A 21848-nucleotide genomic window follows, 5' to 3' on the forward strand; every position below is an offset into this window, starting at 1 on the left:
TATGGTGTCTCACTGCAAGACTATCCCACCCTCCCAACATCCCTTTATACAGTAAACATTCTTTTTAATAGTTGAGTGCTAAGAAGTCAGAAAAGCCCAGGAAACTGGCCCACAATCTTAAAGCTAGTGAAGCAGAAAAGGAAGACCTCACACCTAAGTCTAACTCCAAAGCCTAAGTTCTTTCTAGGACATCATGTTCCACCTAGGATTGGTTCACAGATTTACTCTCAACTGCACTGAAAAGTTATATTCTTTTTCTACATCCAGTTACAAGGACTTTTTTTTTTTAAATTATTTTATTGTTGGTTGTTCAAAACATTACATAGTTCTTATTATACCATATTTCACAGATTGATTCAAGTGGGTTATGAACTCCCATTTTTACCCCGTATACAGATTGCTGTGTCACATCAGTTACATTTCCATTGATTTACAAATTGCCTTTCTAGTGACTGATGTATTCTGCTGTCTATCCCATTCTCCACTGTCCCCTCACCCCTCCCCTCCCCTCCCTTCCCCTACTCTCTCTCCATCCCCTCTACTATAAATCGTTTCTTCCACTTATATAATTTTTCTCCTACTCCTCCTTTCCTCTTATATGTAATTGTGTGTAACCCTGAGGCTCACCTTCCAGTTCCATGCAATTTCCCTTAACTCTCACTTTCCCTCTCGCCTATCATCCCTGTTTAATGTTATTCTTCTTCTCCAGCTCTTCGTCTCTACCCTGTCCTTGGTTACTCCCCTTATATCAAAGAAGACATTTGACATTTGTTTTTTAAGGATTGGCTAGCTTCACTTAGCATAATCTGCTCTAATGCCATCCATTTCCCTCCAAATTCTATGATTTTGTCATTTCTTATTGCAGAGTAATACTCCATTGTGTATAAATGCCACATTTTTTTAATCCATTCATCTATTGAAGGGCTTCTAGGTTGGTTCCACAATCTTGCTATCGTGAATTGTGCTGCTATGAACATCGATATAGCAGTGTCCCTGTAGCATGCTCTTGTTAGGTCTTTAGGGAATAGACCGAGGAGGGGAATAGCTGGGTCAAATGGTGGTTCCATTCCCAACTTTCCAAGAAATCTCCATACTGCTTTCCAAATTGGCTGCACCATTTTGCAGTCCCACCAACAATGAACAAGTGTACCCATTTCCCCGCATCCTCGCCAGCACTTGTTGTTGTTGGATTTCTTAATGGCTGCCAATCTTACTGGAGTGAGATGGTATCTTAGGGTGGTTTTGATTTGCATTTCTCTGACTGCTAGCGATGTTGAGCATTTTTTCATGTACTTGTTGATTGATTGTATGTCCTCCTCTGAGAAGTGTCTGTTCAGGTCTACAAGGACTTTTTTGAGGACTCATTTGCTTAACTGTTTCAGAACCCTGGACATCCCCTGTTTACATGACAATGTCTTTTTTATTATATGTACAGTTGTTATCTAAGTGACAAGGCCCACAGGGGACAGAGAGGGCCCAAGGACTCTCCTAATTTCAAGAATATTGCATGAACAATCAGCACATTGATATTAGCAAAACAGTAGGAATTTGGTAACTTCAATGTTAATCAGCTACGAAACTGGACAGACTTCCTTTTACTGTGCAGATGGGCATATTTACTAACACAAAAAATATCATCAAGTAAAAGCAATTATAGCATCTCAACCTAAATCCGATTTCAAACCTTATAGCCATAAATCCTGAAAGAATTTGCCTGTTGAAAATTTTTATTTCTCAAAAATTATTAAAATAATCACAAACTCATACTTCAGAAAGCAATTCCTTTACTTATATATAAATCTCTTTCAAGATAAAAGTCTGTTTAAAATGAAAACCAGGGTTTCACAAACTGTGTTTGTGGCTGAGTCGCACCGGCTTCACAGGCTTCCGTGAGGGCCTTTATCTGGAACTGCTAAAAGCTTCCTCTGTACTCTGTGACCTAATATGCCACAGAACAATAGAAGTGGGCTTCCCTGTCTAAGCACTATCCTAATATTAATAAGAAAGTGGGGCTCAGAGGAATGCTTTCACATATACATGATCTTTCTTTATTTTGAATCCCAATTTATGATGTGAATCCTGGGAATCTTACAAAAGGCACCATCATGTTTTCCAGAGAAGAATTATGCGATAACCATGATCTGCAGGAAAAGACTGAACTATAATCTCAGTATAGTTATTTAACAGTGTATGAAAACAGTAGACTTTCTCCCGTTATATAAGCTTCCTAGTGGGACCAGCAAGGTCTCAATCTACATAACAATAAGGGCCTTGCAGCAGAAATATTGGATTCTCAGGAAAAGAGGCTCCCAGACAGGGGCACAAGGGCATTCCATAGCCATGAAGAGGCCCAAAATAAAGTTCAACCAAGAAATGCCTTCTGATCTGAGGGTCAAGGGCAATCCACATATTTACACAGTTTTATTAAGATTCAATGAGTAAATACCTTTTCGACTTTCAAACCCAGAAATAACTCTGGATGACAAAGACACTTTGGAAAAATGAACTTCAATTTAAAAGCTGAATTTTAGTTAACTGCCTCATTTGTTCCCCATACAAATAGGCTGACAAAGGATAAAACTCAAATATTTTTTTCAACCTATTTGTGATAAGCATACTTTTAACATTGCACCATTAAACTCTGCACTTTAAAAAGAATATGACCAAGGAAGCAAAAGACCCTATGCAATGGGTCTGTGCTTAATTGAGAAAAGTTAGCCCTATTTTGGTTTGGCCAACAGGCCCCTAGATCATCAGAAGCTTGAGAGTTTCATTTTCAATGTTTAAGTGCTCTTTCACCTCCCATCTATGTTCAAGAGTTCTTCCAGTACGGGGTTGTGGCTCAGCGGTAGAGCACTTGCTTCTACCCAGTGTGAGGCACTGGGTTTGATCTTCAGCACCACATAAAAATAAACAAACAGGGGCTGGGGTTCTGGCTCAGCGGTAGAGCACTCACACATGCAAGGCCCTGGGTTCGATCCTCAGCACCACATATAAATAAATAAAATAAAGTTATAAAAAAAAAGGCTAACATGTACACTTTATAAAAAAAATAAAATAAACAGGGGCTGGGGTTGGGGGGTCAGCAGTAGCGCATTTGCCTGGCATGTGTGAGGCACTGGGTTTGATTCTCAGCACCACATATAAATAAATAAAGGTCTATCAACAACTAAAAAAAAAAGTTTAAACAAATACATAAATAAACAAACAGAATAAAGGTATTGTGTCCATCTACAACTAAAAAAAAAAAGTTGTTGTTCTTTTCTTAACCACAGATCACTAATCGGGATTAGCTCAAAGGTTTTTTTATTCTTCTTGGTCTAAAACATCACGACCAAGAATCTATCCCAGTTCAGAATTAATAACCTCTTTTGGATGGAAAGACAAATGTCTGTGCATCTTTCCCACTGAATTTAACTCTAGGTACCTATTTTTCACATACCATACACCTTAACCACTTAACTCTAGGTACTTATTTTTCATATACCATACACCTTAACCATATACCTTCTGGTCCAAGAACCAGAAAGAACAATCTGCAAAAGTTGCTATAAATTATCAAGTCCTTCCCTGTGCTTTATTTATGTCAAGATATGATATTTCTACTTACAGGTTCATTTTCCTGATTACTTTGTTTACAGTAACCCAACAAAACTCAGCTTTTATAATTTATGCCTGCATAAAATGGTAAAAGAACGGAATAAAAGACATGGGAAGAAGTATAGAGTCAGACATATTTTTATAGGTTCCTATAAAGAACTTGTTTGCCAAAATGTACAAATATTCAACTAAGTGCAAAGTCTTCTGGAAGCTTCTTGAATTCCCTTGACATAAAAATACTCTGTATCCACCATCCTACTTCAGTGCTAATTGTGAATTTCAATAGCAATATCCTTAAATATCAACATCACTATCTTTCCACATAATCTTTTATAACTTCCCAGGTACTTTCTGAGACTTGTACCTGGGCTGCCTATACACTTTGGACAACACTCTTATGTACCAGAACACAAAATTCATCTTACAAAGATTTGCTCTAAGGTAATAGCAAAAATTTGGTGCTACTTTATAAAGTACAATGATACACTAACATTCAAAGACACTCCTGGTGTAGCTCTGGAAGCAATTACATATAGTTTTCACTGTAGATTTATCTAACAAATGTGTCTTTACTGAAGGCAGAACTTCCACATTCAGCAGCCAATTAAAATTATTCTAAAATAACTCCTGACTCAGGAGTAATATTCCATTAACCACTAGAAGACTTGAAGAAAACTGAAAAAAAAAAAAAAAAAAAACACAAGCGTAGAAATCTAAGACCTGGGTTTGCAGCTCCAACTACAATTTAGCTGTGTCACCTTGGGTAGGTCATTTGACCACCATTCTTCAACTGTAAGATGAAGAAATTGGACTCCATTTTATTTAAGGTTTCTTCCAACACTATTTTTTTAATCTATCAAATTTCAACTGCTCCTCATTGCAACAATAATCAGTAGACAAGCAAGGCAAGTTTGCCTAAAAAAAAGTCCAACTTGAAATGCTTTCTTGGGTTGAAGCTTTTTTTAGGATAATAAATCTCCAAAATGCAAACAACATGAAGAAAATGTGGAGGGGGGCGGAGAAAAAGGAAAATCACACGCTGTTAACGCTAAAATAGAAACTTCAATTACCCTTAGGCCAGTTTGTCAATAGTTATTCAAAATCTGCTACTCTAATCACTGACTTCCTAAAATAGAAATATTATCGTTGTTTCCTTCTCATCCCCTGAGATTCATTCCAAATAAAAAGCACAGCGTCTAAAATCAATTTACAACTTCAGAACAAGTTGCAGGGAGGGAAGGAAACTCGGCACAGCTCGACAAGTCATTTGCATTTAAGTATGATGAGAGCTAAGAAATGGTTCTTACAATAAGATGTGAGAAATGCACAAGAGGCAGGTGACATCTGGGAAAGGAAAAGAACTGTCGTGAAGGGAATAAGCTGGGGACCTTTAGGCAACAGGTCCAGAGCCGGTACCGCAGCCTAGTGGAGAGGGGTCGCTGGCTGCCACCTCTCCCGCCGCTCTCCCCAGCCCCCACGGCACCGCCTCGCCCCTGCCCCCATCCCACGCCCCTGCGGCAGAAATCTCCCTCATCATTAGCGTCCCCGGGCCTCCTGTCCTCCGCACGCCCTCTGATCCCTCCGCGCCGAGGCCAGAACCCGCCGACCCGCGGCCCAGCCTCGCCGCAAGCGGCCCCGCAGCCCCGCGCCCGCCGCGGCCCGCTCACCTGCACCTGTTTGCGGAAGTGGCGCGGCCCCGGCACTGCCAGCGGCCAGGAGCAGCAGCAGCAGCAGCTGTAACGCAGGCGGCCCCGGCATCTCGCCCACGGCACAGCCCCCCGGGGCCGACTCTCGGGTCGCCTTTCGCGGGTCGGTCCGTCCGCCAGTCAGTCGGTCCTGCCTCCCTCCGCTGCCTCAGAGACACCCGCGCCGGCTGCTCCTGGGCACACGATGCTTCGGCCAAACCTCAGCCCGGCTCCTAGTCCGCACCCGCCGCTCCGGCCGCAGAAACACCATCCTGCCCGCCAGTCTGCGCCGCCTGCGCCGCCGCCGCCGCCGCCTCTCAACAGCAGCAACGCCAGCAACCCTGCGGAGCCGCGGGCCCGGGCAGCCGCGCTCCTGCCGCCATGATGGGCTGCGTCATGTGACGTAGCGCGGAGGCGGGACGTCGTGATAGACAGCCCGACCAGCCATTCGTCAGTACATATCGGCCCTGGAGACCCCGCCCCTCACCCTGGAGGAGGTGGCGAGGTGGCCGCCGGTGCGCCCCCTGCAGACCGAGAAGTGCGTGGGCAGCAGGTAATACCGACAATTATTTTAAATTTAAAAATACAGGAAAATATAAAGAAGACAATAAAAATCCACGCAAAATTCATCCTGATTTTCCTCGGTATTTTGTGACACCAAAAATAGGCCTGTTTTGTTTTCTGCCTTTTTTATTTGCCAAAGCCGTCTTAGGCTTTTCTGCTTAGGTTGACCTATACATCCTATCAGCCTTCTGAGCGCTTTGGGCTTTTTATTTCAATTCAACGAGAATTCATCACCCACTGACTCTGCTCCTGAGCTCAAGCTGTTCCTTCTGGCAGGAGAGCCCTTCCTGTCCCCTCTTGTCCACCTGGCAGAGACAGTCTTCCTTTCAATTGTCAAGACACACCTGAAAGCATGACTTCATGGAGGAAGGCTCCTTTCCTATTCCCGGGATGAATGACTGACATCTCCTAGAACCATGAACCTGACGTCATCCTAACCCCACTGCCATGTTTTATTGTTCCTGTGACTGAAAGTTCCTTGAGGACAGGAACTGTGTCTGATTCAGCTGGGAGTTCCCCAGAGCAGGCACAGGACTTGGCTTGGAGTAGGGGCTCTTTAAAGAAATGGTGCCAGGTCCTGGTCCTGGGTGCCAGGGAGAAGCATTACCAGGTGAGGCCAGAGCCATAGTCTTGCAAAGAAAATAAAGAAAGCACTTTCTAGGTTATCTGTAACAGAGAAAAGTGCTGGGGAAGCACATGTGGTCCAATGTGCCATGAAAGAAACTGATTTGAATTGTATCAGGTAAGACTTTACCAACTGGAAAGGGAGCCTGCCCAATAGAAACATCCGAAATGCTAGCTGTCCTTTGTGCTAATCCAGAGCAGGACACAGACAATGTCAGGGGAACATTTGTTGTATGTTTGAGGAAAGTCAGTAAACATAAGGAAACCAGTATCTGGCATGTGGCACAGCAAGTAAAAGATCCATGACTTTCTGCTGATCTCTCTGGGAGAAAAAAGAAGGAAAGCAAAGGTCTAGAAAAGAGACACAATAACCCTCTTGTGCTTCTACTTTTATCAGGAAGCTCCATGTTTTGCATTTAAGGAAGCTGGGGAATGCTCACTCACAGGTGGGAAGAGACTGACTGCTTACAGCATTGTTGGCTGGATAAAGGCCCTGCCTCCTAATCCTGTGGTAGTTAATTAAAGTACACCCCAACAACACATCATTCTACAATCACAAAGCAAGTTTTGTTATTATTTGAACAAGTCCAAATGTTAAAAAAACAAACAAACATTTTTTTCCCCTTTGCACAGAGCAGGGGTTAAGGTACACATTCTTCAGAGGGCGTCTAATGGAAACTACTCCACCACTCATCTCATCATTTATACCTTTGCCCTGTACTTCCCTTGAAGACTTCCAGTTGTAGATTTTATAAAACAAAGTCCTGTTGACCTGTTGGCTTTGGTAAGTTTCACCCAGGAGTCAGAAAACTGAGCCTTTGGCACAATTTACGATTAGATCCCTAAGATAAGAAGTGATACCTTTCGGCATTTCTATAGCTGTTCTCACATGTGTGCAGCCTTTTCCAAATTTTCCTCCATGCCAAGTCATCACTTGGAAGACCCTCTGGCAGTGTGTGTCCTGCCATGAAGCTCTGGCAGTGTGTGTCCTACAGATACCTAAGGTCCATATACTGAAGAATATGGAGTCAGTTTAGTACTGGGTGAGCTGTACTCCTAGAATACTTTTAAATACCCTGCACCCAGCAAATACTATAAAGGTTTACAGAGCTTAACTGGATCAAATGGGGGCATCTGGGAGGGTCCAGTCTGTGGGGCACTGGAGGAGGCTGGTTCCAGCCAGTGAAAGCCAATTATTAAATCTTCAGGAGTCTTGCATGCCAGTTGTCAAACACAGCCATCGTTAAAAATTAAATTATAAGTGGGGCTGGGATTGTGGCTCAGCAGTAGAGAACTTGCCTTACATGTGTGAGTCACTAGGTTCCATCCTCAGCACCACATAAAAATAAATAAACAAAATAAAGGTATTGTGTCCATCTACAACTAAAACAAATCAATTAAATTAAAAATAAAATAAAATAAAATAATATAGCCAGACACAGCAACTTGGAAGGCTGAGGCAGGAAAATGACACATTTGAGGCCAGCCTTGGTAACTTGGTGAGACTCTATCTCAAAAAAATAAAAAGTGCTAGGGATGTAATTCAGTGGGTTCAACTCATGGGTTCAATGCCTGGGTTCAATTCTTAGTTTGACAGGAAAACATAAATTATATAAATTTGCAATTAAGTAAACTATATTAAAACAAAGGTAATGAAAAGAATGCTTCCAGAATGGAAAGCTGGCAGATATTATCAAAATCAACTTTTCAGAACTCTAGAAATATGCCAAAGGTTTGCAACAACCCAAGTCAATTTATTAAAGAAAATGGCTGGATTTTGGTAACAGCAATGAGTTTCACAGCATTTTTCACTTGCTCAGTCCCATTTTTCTCTCCTCATGTCTATGATAGCCCTGGAAATAAGCAGCGTTACCACAATGATAACCATGAAAACAAGCATCCAGGGGCTGGGGATGTGGCTCAAGCGGTAGCGCGCCCGTCTGGCATGCAGTGCGGCCCGGGTTGGATCCTCAGCACCACATACCAACAAAGATGTTGTGTCCGCCGAGAACTAAAAAATAAATATTAAAAATTCTCTCTCTCTCTCTCTCTCTCTCTCTCTCTCTCTCTCTCTTAAAAAAAAAAAAAAGAAGACAAGTTAAGCTCTGTAAACCTTTAGTTTGCTTCCTGGAATGGGAAGCAAACTCCTGCAAAAGCCTTATCCCCAGAGAATTGTGACTGTTCCAGAGGAGCACGGTTTTCCAGGCTTCTCCTTATTTGATAAGACTCAGAAATTCCTATCTCCAGTTTGTAGAAAATAATCAGCAGCCGTCATCTAACATGGCAGCTGCCTGAGCCAGTAACACCGGTTGGCTGGTCAAAAAACTTAAAAAAAAAAATGATTGATATGTTAATAGGAGCCTTGAAAAGCTCCACCATATTGCTGGAAATCTAGAAAGCCATTCGCCTGTTCAGGACTGTGAATACACCCAGGAAAGGTATGAGAAGGCCTTCATTTCTCATCCTGGCTGATCTTGCAACTACATAAGCAGAAAAAATTAAGACGGGGCCAACTTTTAGACTGCAAGAGCATTCCCTAACCCCTATATCACATGCCACACATACCACACCAAGGACATGTATAAAGAAATCTCTGTATAATCATTAACTGACCACTAAGTTAACAGAGACTTTGGTGGTCATATACAAATTTAAAAAGTAGAGACCTTATAGAATTAATCCAGGAAAGTCACTTTAAAAAGTGAATGGTGGCACCAGGCATAGTGACACATGCCTGTGATCCCAGCAGCTCAGGAGACTGAGGCAGGAGGATGGCGAGTTCAAAGCCAACCTCAGCAAAAGTGAGGTGCTAAGCGACTCAGTGAGATCCCATCTCTAAATAAAGCACAAAATAGGGCTGGGGATATGGGTCAGTGGTCAAGTGCCCCTGAGTTCAATCCCCAGTACACGTCCCCACTAAAAAATGAATAGCGGCAGCAGCAGAAAGAAAAATACAAAATTGGGGGAAGGGAGGTATCAAGGAATACTGATTTCCAGAGCTTCCACATTACATGATTGAAAATGTCCAGTTTTATACATTGGAAAAGAGAGAGCCTCCTCAATAAATGGTGCTGGGAAAACTGGAAATCCTATGTAACAAAATGAAATTAGACCCCTATCTCTCACCTTGTACAAAACTCAACTCAAAGTGGATCAAAGACCTAAGCAGTAGACCAGAGACCCTACTCCTACTAGAAGAAAATGTAGGCCAAATTCGCCATCATATTGGCTCAGGAACCAAATTCCTCAACAAGATTCCTAAAGCACAAGTAAAATCAAGAATCGATAAATGGGATGAAGCTAAAAAGCTTCTTCACAGCTAAGGAAACAAACAAGAATGTGAAGAAAGAGCCTATAGAAGGGGAGAAAATCTTTGCCACCTGCACCTCAGGTAAAGCATTAATCTCCAGGATATGTAGAGAACTCAAAAAACTTGACCCCAAAATATCCAAATAACCCAATAAATAAATGGGCAAAGGAACTGAATAGACACTTCACAGAAGAAGAAATACAAAAAATCAGTCAATAAATATTTGAAAAAAAATTTAATATCCTAGCAAGTAGAGAAATGCAAATTAAAACTACACTGAGATTCTATCTAACTCCAGACAGAATGGCAATTATCAAGAATACAAGTAACGATAAATGTTGGAAAGAATGTGGGAAAAAGTACACTCATACATTGCTGGTGAGACTGCAAATTTATGCAATTACTCTGGAAAGCAGTATGGAGATTCCTCAGAAAACTTGGAATGGAACCACTATTTGACCCAGCTATCCCACTCCTTGGTTTATACCCAAAGGACTTAAAATCAGCATACTACAATGATATGGCCACATCAAGGTTTATAGCAGCTCCATTCACAGTAGCTAAGCTAGGGAACCAAACTAGATGCCTTCAACAGATGAATGGGTAAAGAAAATGTGGTACTTTTTTTTTTTAATTCTTTTTTTTTAAATTTATTGTTGGTAAAATGTGGTACTTTTACACAGTGAACTAATTCAGCCATAAAGAGATGAACTTATGGCATTTGTAGGTAAATGGATGGAACTGGAAACTATCATGCTAAGTGAAATAAGCCAATCCCAAAAAACCAAAAGCCAAATGTCCTCTCTGATGTGCGGATGCTTACTCACAACAGACTGGGGGGAGCAAAGAGGAGGTTCACCAGATTGAGCACAGGGGAGTTGGAGGTGGGAATAGGAAAGACAGTGAAATGAATTGGACATAACTTTTCTATGTTCATATATGAATACATGACTAGTGAAGCTCCACATCATGTACGACCATAAAAATGGAAAGTTTTATTCCATGTATGTATGTCAAAATACTTTCTACTATCATGTATAACTAAAAAGAACAAATAAAATCAATCAATCAATCAATCGCCAGTTTTCAAAGAGTTAAAGACATGCAAAGGAAATGGTAAAATATGATCTATACACAGGATGGATTTCAATAAAACTGGGGAGAATGGTGGCACACCTGTAGTTAAAACTACTTGGGAATCTGAGATGGGAGGATCTCTTGAGTTCAGCAGTTCAAGACCAGTCTGGCCAACATAGATCCTGCTTAAAAAGGCATAGTGCGGGACACCTGTAATCCCTTCTGCTTAGGAGGCTAAAGCAGAAGGATCACAAGTTCAAGGCCAGCCTGGCGACTTAGGGAGACCCTGCCTCTAAATAAAATAAAAAAGGGCTGGGGATGTAGCTCAGTGGTAGAACACCTGCACAGCACATGCGAGGCTCCGAGTTCAATCTCCGGTGCTGCAAAAACAAAAACAAAACAAAATGTTCCTTGAGGAAGCTGAGAAGTTGCACTTAATAGACAAAGGCTTTAAATCATTTTCATAAATGTCTAAATAATTAAATGTCTGTCGAAAGACAATAAAGAAGACTTCAAGAAGTAGCAAGATGGAAGGAGACCCTCATGGTTATACAAAATTACATACAAGAGGAAGTGAGGGGAAAGGTGAAAAAAAAAAACAAGGGGGAGAAATGAATTACAGTAGATGGGGTAGAGAGAGAGGAGGGGAGGGCAGGGGAGGGGAGTGGGGATAGTAGAGGATAGGAAAGGCAGCAGAATACAACAGACACTAGTATGGCAATATGTAAATCAGTGGATGTGTAACTGATGTGATGCTGCAATCTGTATACGGGGTAAATATGGGAGTTCATAACCCACTTGAATCAAAGTGTGAAATATGATATGTCAAGAACTATGTAATGTTTTGAACAACCAACAATAAAAATTAAAAAAAAAAAGAAGTAGCAAGAGACTTCATGTTTGTGGCTCAGAAGACTTAATATTGTTAAGGCAATACTTTCCAAAAGATCTGCTGATCTAATGTGATCCCCACCAAAATTCCATAATTATTTTTATAAGTTGAGACTCTAGTCCTAATAGTTACATGGAAATTTGGGGATCCCAGAATAGTCAAAACAAACTTGGGGAGCGGGGAATAAAGAAAAAATGTTGAAGGAATCACACTTTGTGATTTAAAAATGTGGTATGAAGGGCTGGGGATGTGGCTCAAGCGGTAGCGCGCTCGCCTGGCATGCGTGCGGCCCGGGTTGGATCCTCAGCACCACATACCAACAAAGATGTTGTGTCTGCCGAGAAGTAAAAAAAATAAATAAATATTAAAATTTAAAAAAAAAATGTGGTAGGAAGAATAGAAGTCCAGTGGATTAGACAAAGGAGAATAAAGGGGAAGGAGGAGGATAGGAATAAAGACAGTGGAATGAATCTGACATTACTTTCCTATGTACACATATGAATACACCACAGTGAATCTCAACACTGTGTATTTCCACAAGACTGGGATCCCAATTAGAATAAGATATACTCCGTGTTTGTATAAATATGTCAAAATAGACTATACCCTCGTGTATAATTAAAAATAACAAATAAAAAAATTAAAATGTACTATAAAACTATGGTAATCCAAACAGTATGACACTAGCATATGTAGTTCAAACAATATAATTGGGGATCTAGAAATAAACCTCAATGTTTACAGTCAATTGATTTTCAATAAGAATGCCAAAACAATTCAATGGGAAAGAATAGTTTTTCAACAAATTCTATGGGGTAGTGGATATCCACAGGTAAAAGGATTGTGGACCCCTATCTAACACCACATGCAAAAATTAACTCAAGATGAATCAAGAACCAAGCACTAAAATTATGAAACTCTTAGAAAAAAATATAGGCACAAATCTTCATGACCTTGGATTAGGTGATGTTTTCAGTGAAGGACATAAGCACAAATAAACAGAGAAAAGTTGACAGATTTGATTTCATCAAAATTAAAAATATCTGTGCTTGTTATTCACCATCAAAAAGTAAAAAGACAACCCACAAAATGGGGCAAAATATTTGAAAATCAAGTATCTGATATTTGCATCTAGAATCTATTAAAAAAACCTCTAATAACTCAATAACAAGAAGGCAAAGAACTCAATTAACTACTGGGCAAAAGATATGAATACACATTTCTTCAAAGAATATACACAAAATAACAAGAAAAAATAAAACAACGTTCAATCCTCAGGCACCAGGGAAATGCAAATCAATGCCACTTCAAACCCACTAGGATGAGTTTTTTAAATACCCCCCCCCCAAAAAAAAAAAGTGGCAAGATATTAGTGTTGGCAAAAAGATGGAGAAATTGGAACTCATTACTGATAGGCACCTACATCAGTGGCCCAGATGCTCTGGAAGACTGGCAGTTCCTTAAAAGTTAAACAGAGGTTCCCATCTTACCCAACAGTTCCACTTCCACATATATTTTTCATAGTATTGAATACATATGTGCATATGAAATCTTGCCCACAAATGTTCAAAGCAGAATTATTCATAACAGCCAAGAAGTGGAAGGAACCCAAATGTCCATCAACTGAGGGACAGATTAGCAAAACATGGTATATCCTTATAATGGAATATTACTCAGCAGTAAAAGAATGAAATATAAATAAATACTATTCACTTGGTACTGCTCTTTCAGACCACGAGTAAAATGACAACCCACAAAATAGGGGAAAATCTCTCCAAATCACATATCTAATAAAGAACTTGTGTTCAGATATATGAACAGCTCTTTTAATTCATAAAAATATAAATAACTTATTTTTTCAATGGATCAAGATCTAAATGGGCAGTTCTCCAAAGAAGATATTCAGCTGGGCATGGTGGTGCCTGCTTATCACCCCATTGACTCAGGAGGAGCACAAATTTGAGGCCAGTCTAGGAAACATAGGAACACCCTGTCTCAACATAAAAAGTAAAAAGGGCCAGGAGCATACTCAGAGGTAGAGGGCCCCTAGGTTCCATCCCCACAAAAATGAAATAAAATACCATAAAAATGACCACAATAATTAAATAAAATAAAATGGGCTGAGGATGTAACTCAGTGGTAGAGCAGCCTTGGGTTCAAACCCCAGTACCCACCTCCACAAACACCAAAAAAAAAAAAAAAAAAAAAAAAAAAAGCACAAGCGGTTCCTCAAAATGTTATCCATATCCTTATAATCCAGCAAGTCCATTTCTAGGTTTATACAAAAGAGAAATGAAAACAGACATCCAAACACTTGTACTTGAATATTCATGGAGGCATTACTCACAATAGCCAAAAGTCACTCCGCTGCCCATCAACTGGTGACTAGATTAACAAAATACGATATAACCATATTAATGGAATCTTACTTGGCAATAAAAAAGAATGAATTGCCGACCCATGCTACAACAGGAACGAAACTTGAAAACATTATGCTAAATGAAAAAAGCCATTAGTATTCATTTTTATGAATTGCCCAGACGAGGCGAATCCAGAGACAAAGTAGATTGGTTATGCCAGAGACTTAATAGGTGTAGGATTTTTTTTTATAAAGTGACAAAAATATCATAAAATTAAATAACGGTGATGGTTGCACAACTCCATAACTGTACTAAAGGCCACTTTTAAGGGGAGGGGTGTTTTACAGTCTGTGAATTATATTTCAATAAAATTGTTATTTAAAAAGAAAAATAATTGATTCCTAATTATTTTTACTACATTTTACTGTTACCTGTGCTCTTGAGATTATTTGCACCTGTTGTTTCTGTACAATGGAAATTATAATACTGTGCCTTTTCCCAATTCCAAGTTCAGTGACGTGTGTAGCTTGGAATAAGCCCTGGTGTGACTGTTTAAACCAAAGAAATTGCCAAACACACTACTAACCAAGGCGCTTTCCTCCCAGAGAGCCATTTGTATTTCTTTTTCTCCCTGTTTACTATTTACCAGCAGCACACTGGTGGTCTTGCCATGAATACCCTCCACAAAGCCTTTATGATCACTCTTGCTTTATTTGAATCTGTGCTGCGGTTGTATTGCTTTAACCCAGCCTTTGGCAAATAGGGAAACCAAGGAGGGTCAGAGTCATCTGGCTCTCCCTAGGTCTCCGCCAATCAAAGGCCACTTACTGCTTCCTGGATGGCAGCTGACATTATCCTCAGGATGGGTTGGCTGTCTGTCATGTGCCTTTGTGTGACATCCCCACATACTCTTGCCTCCTAAAGCCTCTGCCTAAAGCTCTCTGACTCAGGGACAGCTCATCAGCATCTGTCAGATCCCTGAGCCACCTCCCATTGTAGAGGCGGGGAGACCCAGTCTTGGTAAAGTTAATGTCTAATAGAATAAGACTTTTAACATATGTAGTTTATACTGCAATATAATGATGCTATCCATAAGATAATGACAGGATTTATAAAATAAGTACACAGACAATAGGACTCAGGAATGGAATACCACTTTTTTAATGTATATTTTTATTAGTTGTTGATGGACCTTTATTTTATTTTCTTATTTATATATGGTGCTGAGAATTGTACCCAGTGCCTCATGTATGCTAGGCAAGCGCTCTACCACTGAGCCACCATCCCAGTGGTGGAATACCACTTTAAAATTGCATCTTCAACAGATTTTTTTTTCAGGCTCATTAGCATTTGTGCCTTTATTTGGAGGTAAGTTCTACTTAACAATGACGTACAGATCACTTTTGATGTGTCAGACACTTCTCTAAGCATTTTATAAGTAATAATGCTTTAATCTTTATCTAATTTTAGAGTATTTTCATCACTCACAAAAGAAACTCTGTACCTGTTAACAGACATTCCTTATTCTCCCAACCCCTGGCAACCCTGAATTACTTCCTGCTTCTATCCAGAATTTATATAGTTATTTAAGTTTATTATATAATTATATAATATACCATATTTAAGTATATGTTAATTATATAATATATATAATATACCATATTTAAGTATGTTAATTATATAATATATATAATATACCATGTAATATATAATATACCATATATAATATATACATAATATATATAATATACCATATAATATATATAATATACCATGTGGTATGTTATATAAATATATAATATATATAATATACCATATTTAAGTATATGTTAATGGGCTGGGGATGTGGCTCAAGCGGTAGCGCACTCGCCTGGCTTGTGTGCAGCCCAGGTTCGATCCTCAGCACCACATACAAACAAAGATGTTGTGTCTGCTGAAAACTAAAAAAAATAAATATTAAAAAAAACTTTCAGCCTTTCTTTAAAAAAAAGTATATGTTAATTATATAATATACCATATATAAGTATATTATATAATTATATAATAAACGTAATTATATCAATTATGGATAATTTACATAAATGAAATCGTACAGTATGTGGCATTTATTTTTATTTTTAATTTTTTAATTTTTTGCAAATGGCTTAGTCTATTGTCATTTCTGTGTTGTAGATGAGAATACAGAAACAGAGAAGTTAAATCACCTTGGTCAATGCCACCCAGCAGTAGTAGAATCCAAACTCAAGCAGCCTGATGCCAGAGTTCTTGCTAAGTCTCAGAATCAAAACTGAATAATTTCAAAGGTAGACACTGAAGGTCTTTTGTGAACATGAGGTGTGGACCAAATTGTTCCATGTGCGCCTCTCCAATGAGAGATTAACAGTTTGCCTTCTCCTGGGGCCAGAGGTGGGGAAGGCAAGAATGGCAGAGAGGGAACAAGTTTTCCCCTGAAGGAGTAGTTGCTCAATCAACCTTTGTCTCTTGACAGAGATAGAATCTCTCCCGGGATAAGCACCTGCATTTTAAATTCCTGTGGCCTGCCCAGCAGCTGAATCCCTTACCACATGGAGAAAGCCCCATGATACAGTCTTGGTGCACTGCAGAAACGGAGGGCCAAACGTGCCCTCTGGTCCCTAATCCAGACACAGGCACCCCCGCCCCAGGGTGTGAGCTGTCACACTAGCCTGCCGAGCAACCCCCATAGCAGGACCTGGTGACCATCCTCCTGCTCAGCCTCCTTGGGTACTGCACGCATTCTGAGCCCAAGGTCCCCAGCTCCCCATGCCTGTTCTCTGCTCTCCAGGTATTTCTCAACCTTCTCCAAGCACTTCCCCACCTTGCCCAGGCTCTTGGAGGATCAGAAGCGACTCATAACCAACTCTCAGCTGCTTTGAGCTTCTGCAGAGACCCTTGGTCACTGCTTCTTCCCATGGGTAAGCCAGTATCTCAGGGCTGCCCCTGGACCAGGCCCCTGGAGGAACCCTGTCCCATGTCATCCTCATTGAGATATTCATGAAGCATTGATTACCTGTCCATCATTTTTTTTTTTTTTTTGAGACAGGGTGTTGCTATGTTGCCCAGCTTGGCCTCGGATTTTCCATCCTCCTGCCTGAGTCTCCCAGGTGGCTGGGATGGCAGGTGTGCACCACCAAGCCTCGTTTCTAGTTAGCATTCTTCACTTTTCTTTTCTGCACTGATATCAGAGCCTCACTGGCCCCAGGTCCAGCTGGGTTTAGGAGTGAAACCACTGTGGACAGGATAGCCTCAGTCCTTGTCCTCCTGGTGCTAGTGCTCTGGCTGGGGACCAAAATCAGACAGCTGATTACACAAGGCACCACGAATGCACTATTGTGATCTGCTAGATGGCAAAGAATAGGTATGCAGGGCACCTGACCTGGCCTCGGTGATCAGGGAGGGCTTCTCTGAGGAGGTGATGTTTGATCTGCACTCCTGTGGATGAATAGGTGGTAATTAAATAAAGGAAGGAGGGAGGGAGACTTCCCGATAGAGGAAAGAGAGTAGGTCTGAGCATGTTGTCTGTGGTGTGTTAAAGTGGAGGCTGTCAGCGTCTGGTGAAAGGACCCAGGAAAGAAAGGAAGAGTTGTGTAGGTGACGGAGCTTGGGGCATGAACAGGGAGCTGGATGGCAGAGTCAGGCCATGAGCGTGGTGTAGAGAGACTAGGCTTGGGGTGATGTGGGTGATGTGAGGTCAGGCTCTGACTCCTCCCACTTCCTTCCCAGGACACAAGGTGGTGGCGCTTCCCTGGAGTCAGGTGGGAAGGGAACATCTTCCTGGGGCCCTCTAGTCTGTGGTCGGTGGCCCTGGGGTGGGGGGGAAGGCTTTAGCAGGTCAGGTCCATGTGGCAGCCAGGGGCTGGGAGAGGTCCCTGCTCTGCTTGTCATTGCTGGTCTCTGTGGACCTGGGGCTTTTCTTGCACAGGGCTCGGGTTCTCTGCACATCTGCCCTTTCCCAATCCTTCTGTCACTGGAAAAAAGATGTCGCTGGAAGAGGGTTCTCAATGGGAGAGGGAACTCAACTTAGGAAATCGGGGTCCTTGGCATACGTGATGGAAAAGAATTTCAGCACTCATCAGTGGAGATTTACTTAGAAAAGCAAAGAATCCACATTCAAGGGAGACCGTAGGCCAGCTGGAGGGTGAGGGGTGCATTTTGGGGGGTTCCCAACTCCACTTTTAAAGGACACTTGGTGAGGGGTGGGCAGGGGAAGGTCTGTGAGGATAACATGGGTCTGGTGATCACAAGATAGTTTATGGTGGTTCTCAGGATTCTTTCATTATCTGGTCAGTAGATAACACTACAAAGTCCCCTAATTACAGGTTTCTTAAAATGTTGCATCTCCCTTTGCCTAATTTATTTATTGCATAGGCTTATTAACAGTGCACAAGGTCATTATCATAACAGTAACTTTAAGATTTATAGATTTCTCAGAAATTTGGGAGTGACAGGCCTGGGAAGATATGTGGGAGCTCAGGTTAAAATTATATTTCCTTGTCCTGCCCGTATGTCTCCTTTCTACCTATTTTTTGTTTCTTCCATCCTACCTCAATTCAACAATCATTTCCATTAGCAAACCTGCTGCCTGTGATGAGCCTGTCCCAGGCCAGGGTGAACAAGAGGCGGTCCCTACCCTCAGGGAGGTTACTCCAGCCAGGGAGAGCCAGGACCACAGTGGAAAACCCTGCCTGCCTCAGCCTCCCTGCCAGGCAGGGACCCTTGCCCCAAGCCCATGAAACTGAGGTTGGCATTCAGAGTCACCTGCTGGGTGGGTTCCCGCCAGGCCAGCTGGGCAGGGCGGGGCAGGTGCAGGCTGGCAAGTGGGCAAGGTAGGGCAGGGCCCATCAGCTCAATTGACCAGCCAGTTCCTGCAACGTCAGCCACGGGCTCTTCCCTGGCTCTGGGCCCAGAGGGCACTTCAGGAAGCAGGACATACAAGCAAAGCAGGTCCTGGGGAGGCTCCTCCGGCAAGGCCTGCCTGGCCTCTCCTGGCCTCTCTACCTCTCCAGATTCCCTAGGGAGGTCTCAGGAAAGTGTGGGGAGGGTTCTGTCTTCTCCAAACTTCTGGGAGACTCCCCAAGAGAGGAAGCAAGAAAGTGACCCTCCTGTCACCCACAAAATCTGGGGTCAGAGGTCACCCAAATAAACGACGAGGCGCTGTTTGCAGTGGTTATCTGAGCCTGCCCGTGGCTCCTTTCTTTTAAGGCTCAGAGTCCAGCAGCACCCCCTACCCCTGCTGCTGGGGCCCAAGTCAGGGAGGCCACAGGTGACTTCCTGCATGTCTAGTTGTTCCACCTGTTTGTGTTCAAAGGTATTTATTAGGGCCAACAGGCTCAGCCAGGCGGAATGTGTGGCTCCTTCTGTAATGCTCAGTGGATTTATTATTTCATAGCAGAGGGAGGTGTAGTTTTTTGTTGTTGTTGGTTTTTTGTTTGTTTTTTGGGGTGTTGCTGAGGATTGAAATAAGGGAGCGTCCTGAACGCCGGACAAGCATTTTTCCCCTGTGCAATGACTCCTGGCCCCAAATCGAGCCTTTGCCCTGCTCCCTGTACAGCCAGGTCGTAACTCTTCCGCTCTCCTCTGGGATTCCCCAGGAGTAGACCACACACGATTCGGATTCTGCTCAGGGTGCTCCGCTGAAGCCTCTGTGTCCCAAGGGACATCAGGCATCTCCCAGATGTTATGTCATCACTCCCCAGAAGAAATCCTCCGAGGCTGGAGCTGTGGCCATTTTCCAGATGCAGGGACTGAGCCTCATCCCAGAGGATGACACTGCATAGGCTGGTGTCCAGTCAGCAGCAGGGCCCCTGCGGAAGCTGATCTGCCAGCGACCTCACTTTGGCCTAGAGGCCATTAGGCTGCCTCCCCTGAGCCTGTTTCCTCTTGGGGGAAAATGGGCACTGCTCCACCTGGTGAAAGGCTGGGACTTAGCTAGCCAGGCAGCCCATTGGAGACCCAAGGAAGGACAGGGCAGAGGAGGCCTGGACACCAGGGACCACCATCAGAGGACAAACTCAGTTTCTTAGCTGAAGAACAGGGACTTTCTCTACCCTGGGAGGTGTCAGGTGATGAAGGGTGTGTGTGACATCTCTGGGCATCTGGCAGACTGCAGGCACTGACATGGGTCTTGCTCCAGCACTCCCAGTGTCCTTTGAGAACTACGATTCATGACTTTCCTCTCAATGAGATGCTCAGAAATAGAAAAGCTGTAAGCTGATGGTTCACATGGGAAAAACAGATTGCCAACCCCTTTACACCATAAAAAAAGTATTCTAAAGAGAAGACACTATAATCCTTTTAAAAATATTACTTTTACTCTTTATTGCATATATTTAAGGTGAAATGCTTAGAGTTGTCAAGCAAATTGACATATCTATCATCTCACATAGTTACTCTATGTGTGTGTATGTGTGTGTGTGTGTGTGTATGTGTCACAAGCACCAACATCATGTCAGGTATGGTAATCCCAGCAACTCAGGAGACTTGAGACAGGAGGATTGCAAGTTTGAGGTCAGCCTCAGCAACTTAGCAAGACCCTGTCTCAAAATTAAAAAGAACTGGGGATGTAGCTCAATGGTAAAGGGTCCCTGAGTTCAACCTCTTACACCAAAAACCAAACCAAAAAAAAAAAAAAAAAAAGCACCAACATTTAGTCTTTCACTAAAAAATCCCAAATATAATTTTAAAAAAATATTTATTTATTTATTTTAGGTGGATACAATATCTTTATTTTATTTTTACATGGTGCTCAGAATCAAACCCAGTGCCTCACACGTGCTAGGCGAGCATGCTACCACTTGAGCCACATCCCAGCCCCCCAAATATAATTTTTTTAAAACAATATTTTTAGTTGTAGATGGACACAATATCTTTATTTATTATATCTTTTTTTTTAATGTGATGCTGAGGATTGAACCCAGTGCCTCACATGTGCAAAGCAAGCGCTCTACCACTGAGCCCCAGCCCTCCAATATAATTTGATAACTATAGTCCTCATATTTTATATTAGATCTCTAACTTATTCATCTGGCATATCTGCCAATTTGTATCCTTGATACATGTCCCCATTTCCTACTGTCACCCCCCCCCCCCCCCCCGTAAAGCAGGTGGTGACCAGTGACTGATAAATCATCTACAGAGGTTAGTCAGGTGGGACAGAGGCCTAGCTAGGGAGCTGGGGTCTGGCACGGCCAGCCAGGTCCCCATAAACACCTGAGTGCCCTGTACAGGCCCTGAGCACAGGTTCCTGCACACACACGGGAGGTCAGGAAGATGTAAAATGGGAAGTAAGAGTAGCAGAGAATCATATCCTGGTGAGGGAAGCATGTGGCAATACAGAATATTCCAGACAGGATGGGGCCAAAGTTCTCAAAACACAGGAAGGGAGGATCCCACAAATATGACCAGACAGGGAATGATCACATCAACAGATGAAAATCCTCACTTTGCCATGTTAAGTAAAAGGAGGCTGCGTGAAGCCCCTGCATATATGCATATTAATGCTCACGTCATACATATTCATAAGGACTGGAAGGAAATCATCACAACACGAGAACACTAGCAGCGGTTGTCTCTGAATTGTAGAACTAGGGATGTTTCTTTTTCTTCTTAAAAATTTCTTCATTCTTCTATTATGATCCTGAAATATTTTATAGGCAAATGGGAGAATTTTTTGTTTTTAAGCTGGGAGGTTTTACAGATGAGATTTTTTACTCCCAGCA

At 42.1% G+C, this 21848-nt stretch overlaps 2 protein-coding genes across 8 annotated transcripts in view; one reads left to right on the forward strand and one right to left on the reverse strand.

The window, feature by feature from the left end:
• Positions 1 to 5658, reverse strand: part of LOC308652259 (serine/threonine-protein kinase LMTK2-like) — a gene marked incomplete at its 3' end in the record, with an annotated part of 59881 nt that extends 54223 nt beyond the window's left edge. Inside the window, exon 1 of the mRNA XM_081300033.1 lies at positions 5268 to 5658. Coding sequence (XP_081156159.1) covers positions 5268 to 5358 — 91 coding nt within the window. The 5' untranslated portion in view covers positions 5359 to 5658. The remainder of the gene's footprint in view (positions 1 to 5267) is intronic.
• ZNF12 (zinc finger protein 12) overlaps positions 1 to 21848 on the forward strand; it is a 1264586-nt gene that overhangs the window by 474959 nt on the left and 767779 nt on the right. The gene's annotated exons all lie outside the window — the stretch shown is intronic.

The sequence above is a fragment of the Spermophilus citellus genome (assembly GCF_964194105.1).
Source record: "Spermophilus citellus genome assembly, chromosome: 6".
Lineage (NCBI taxonomy): Eukaryota > Metazoa > Chordata > Mammalia > Rodentia > Sciuridae > Spermophilus > Spermophilus citellus.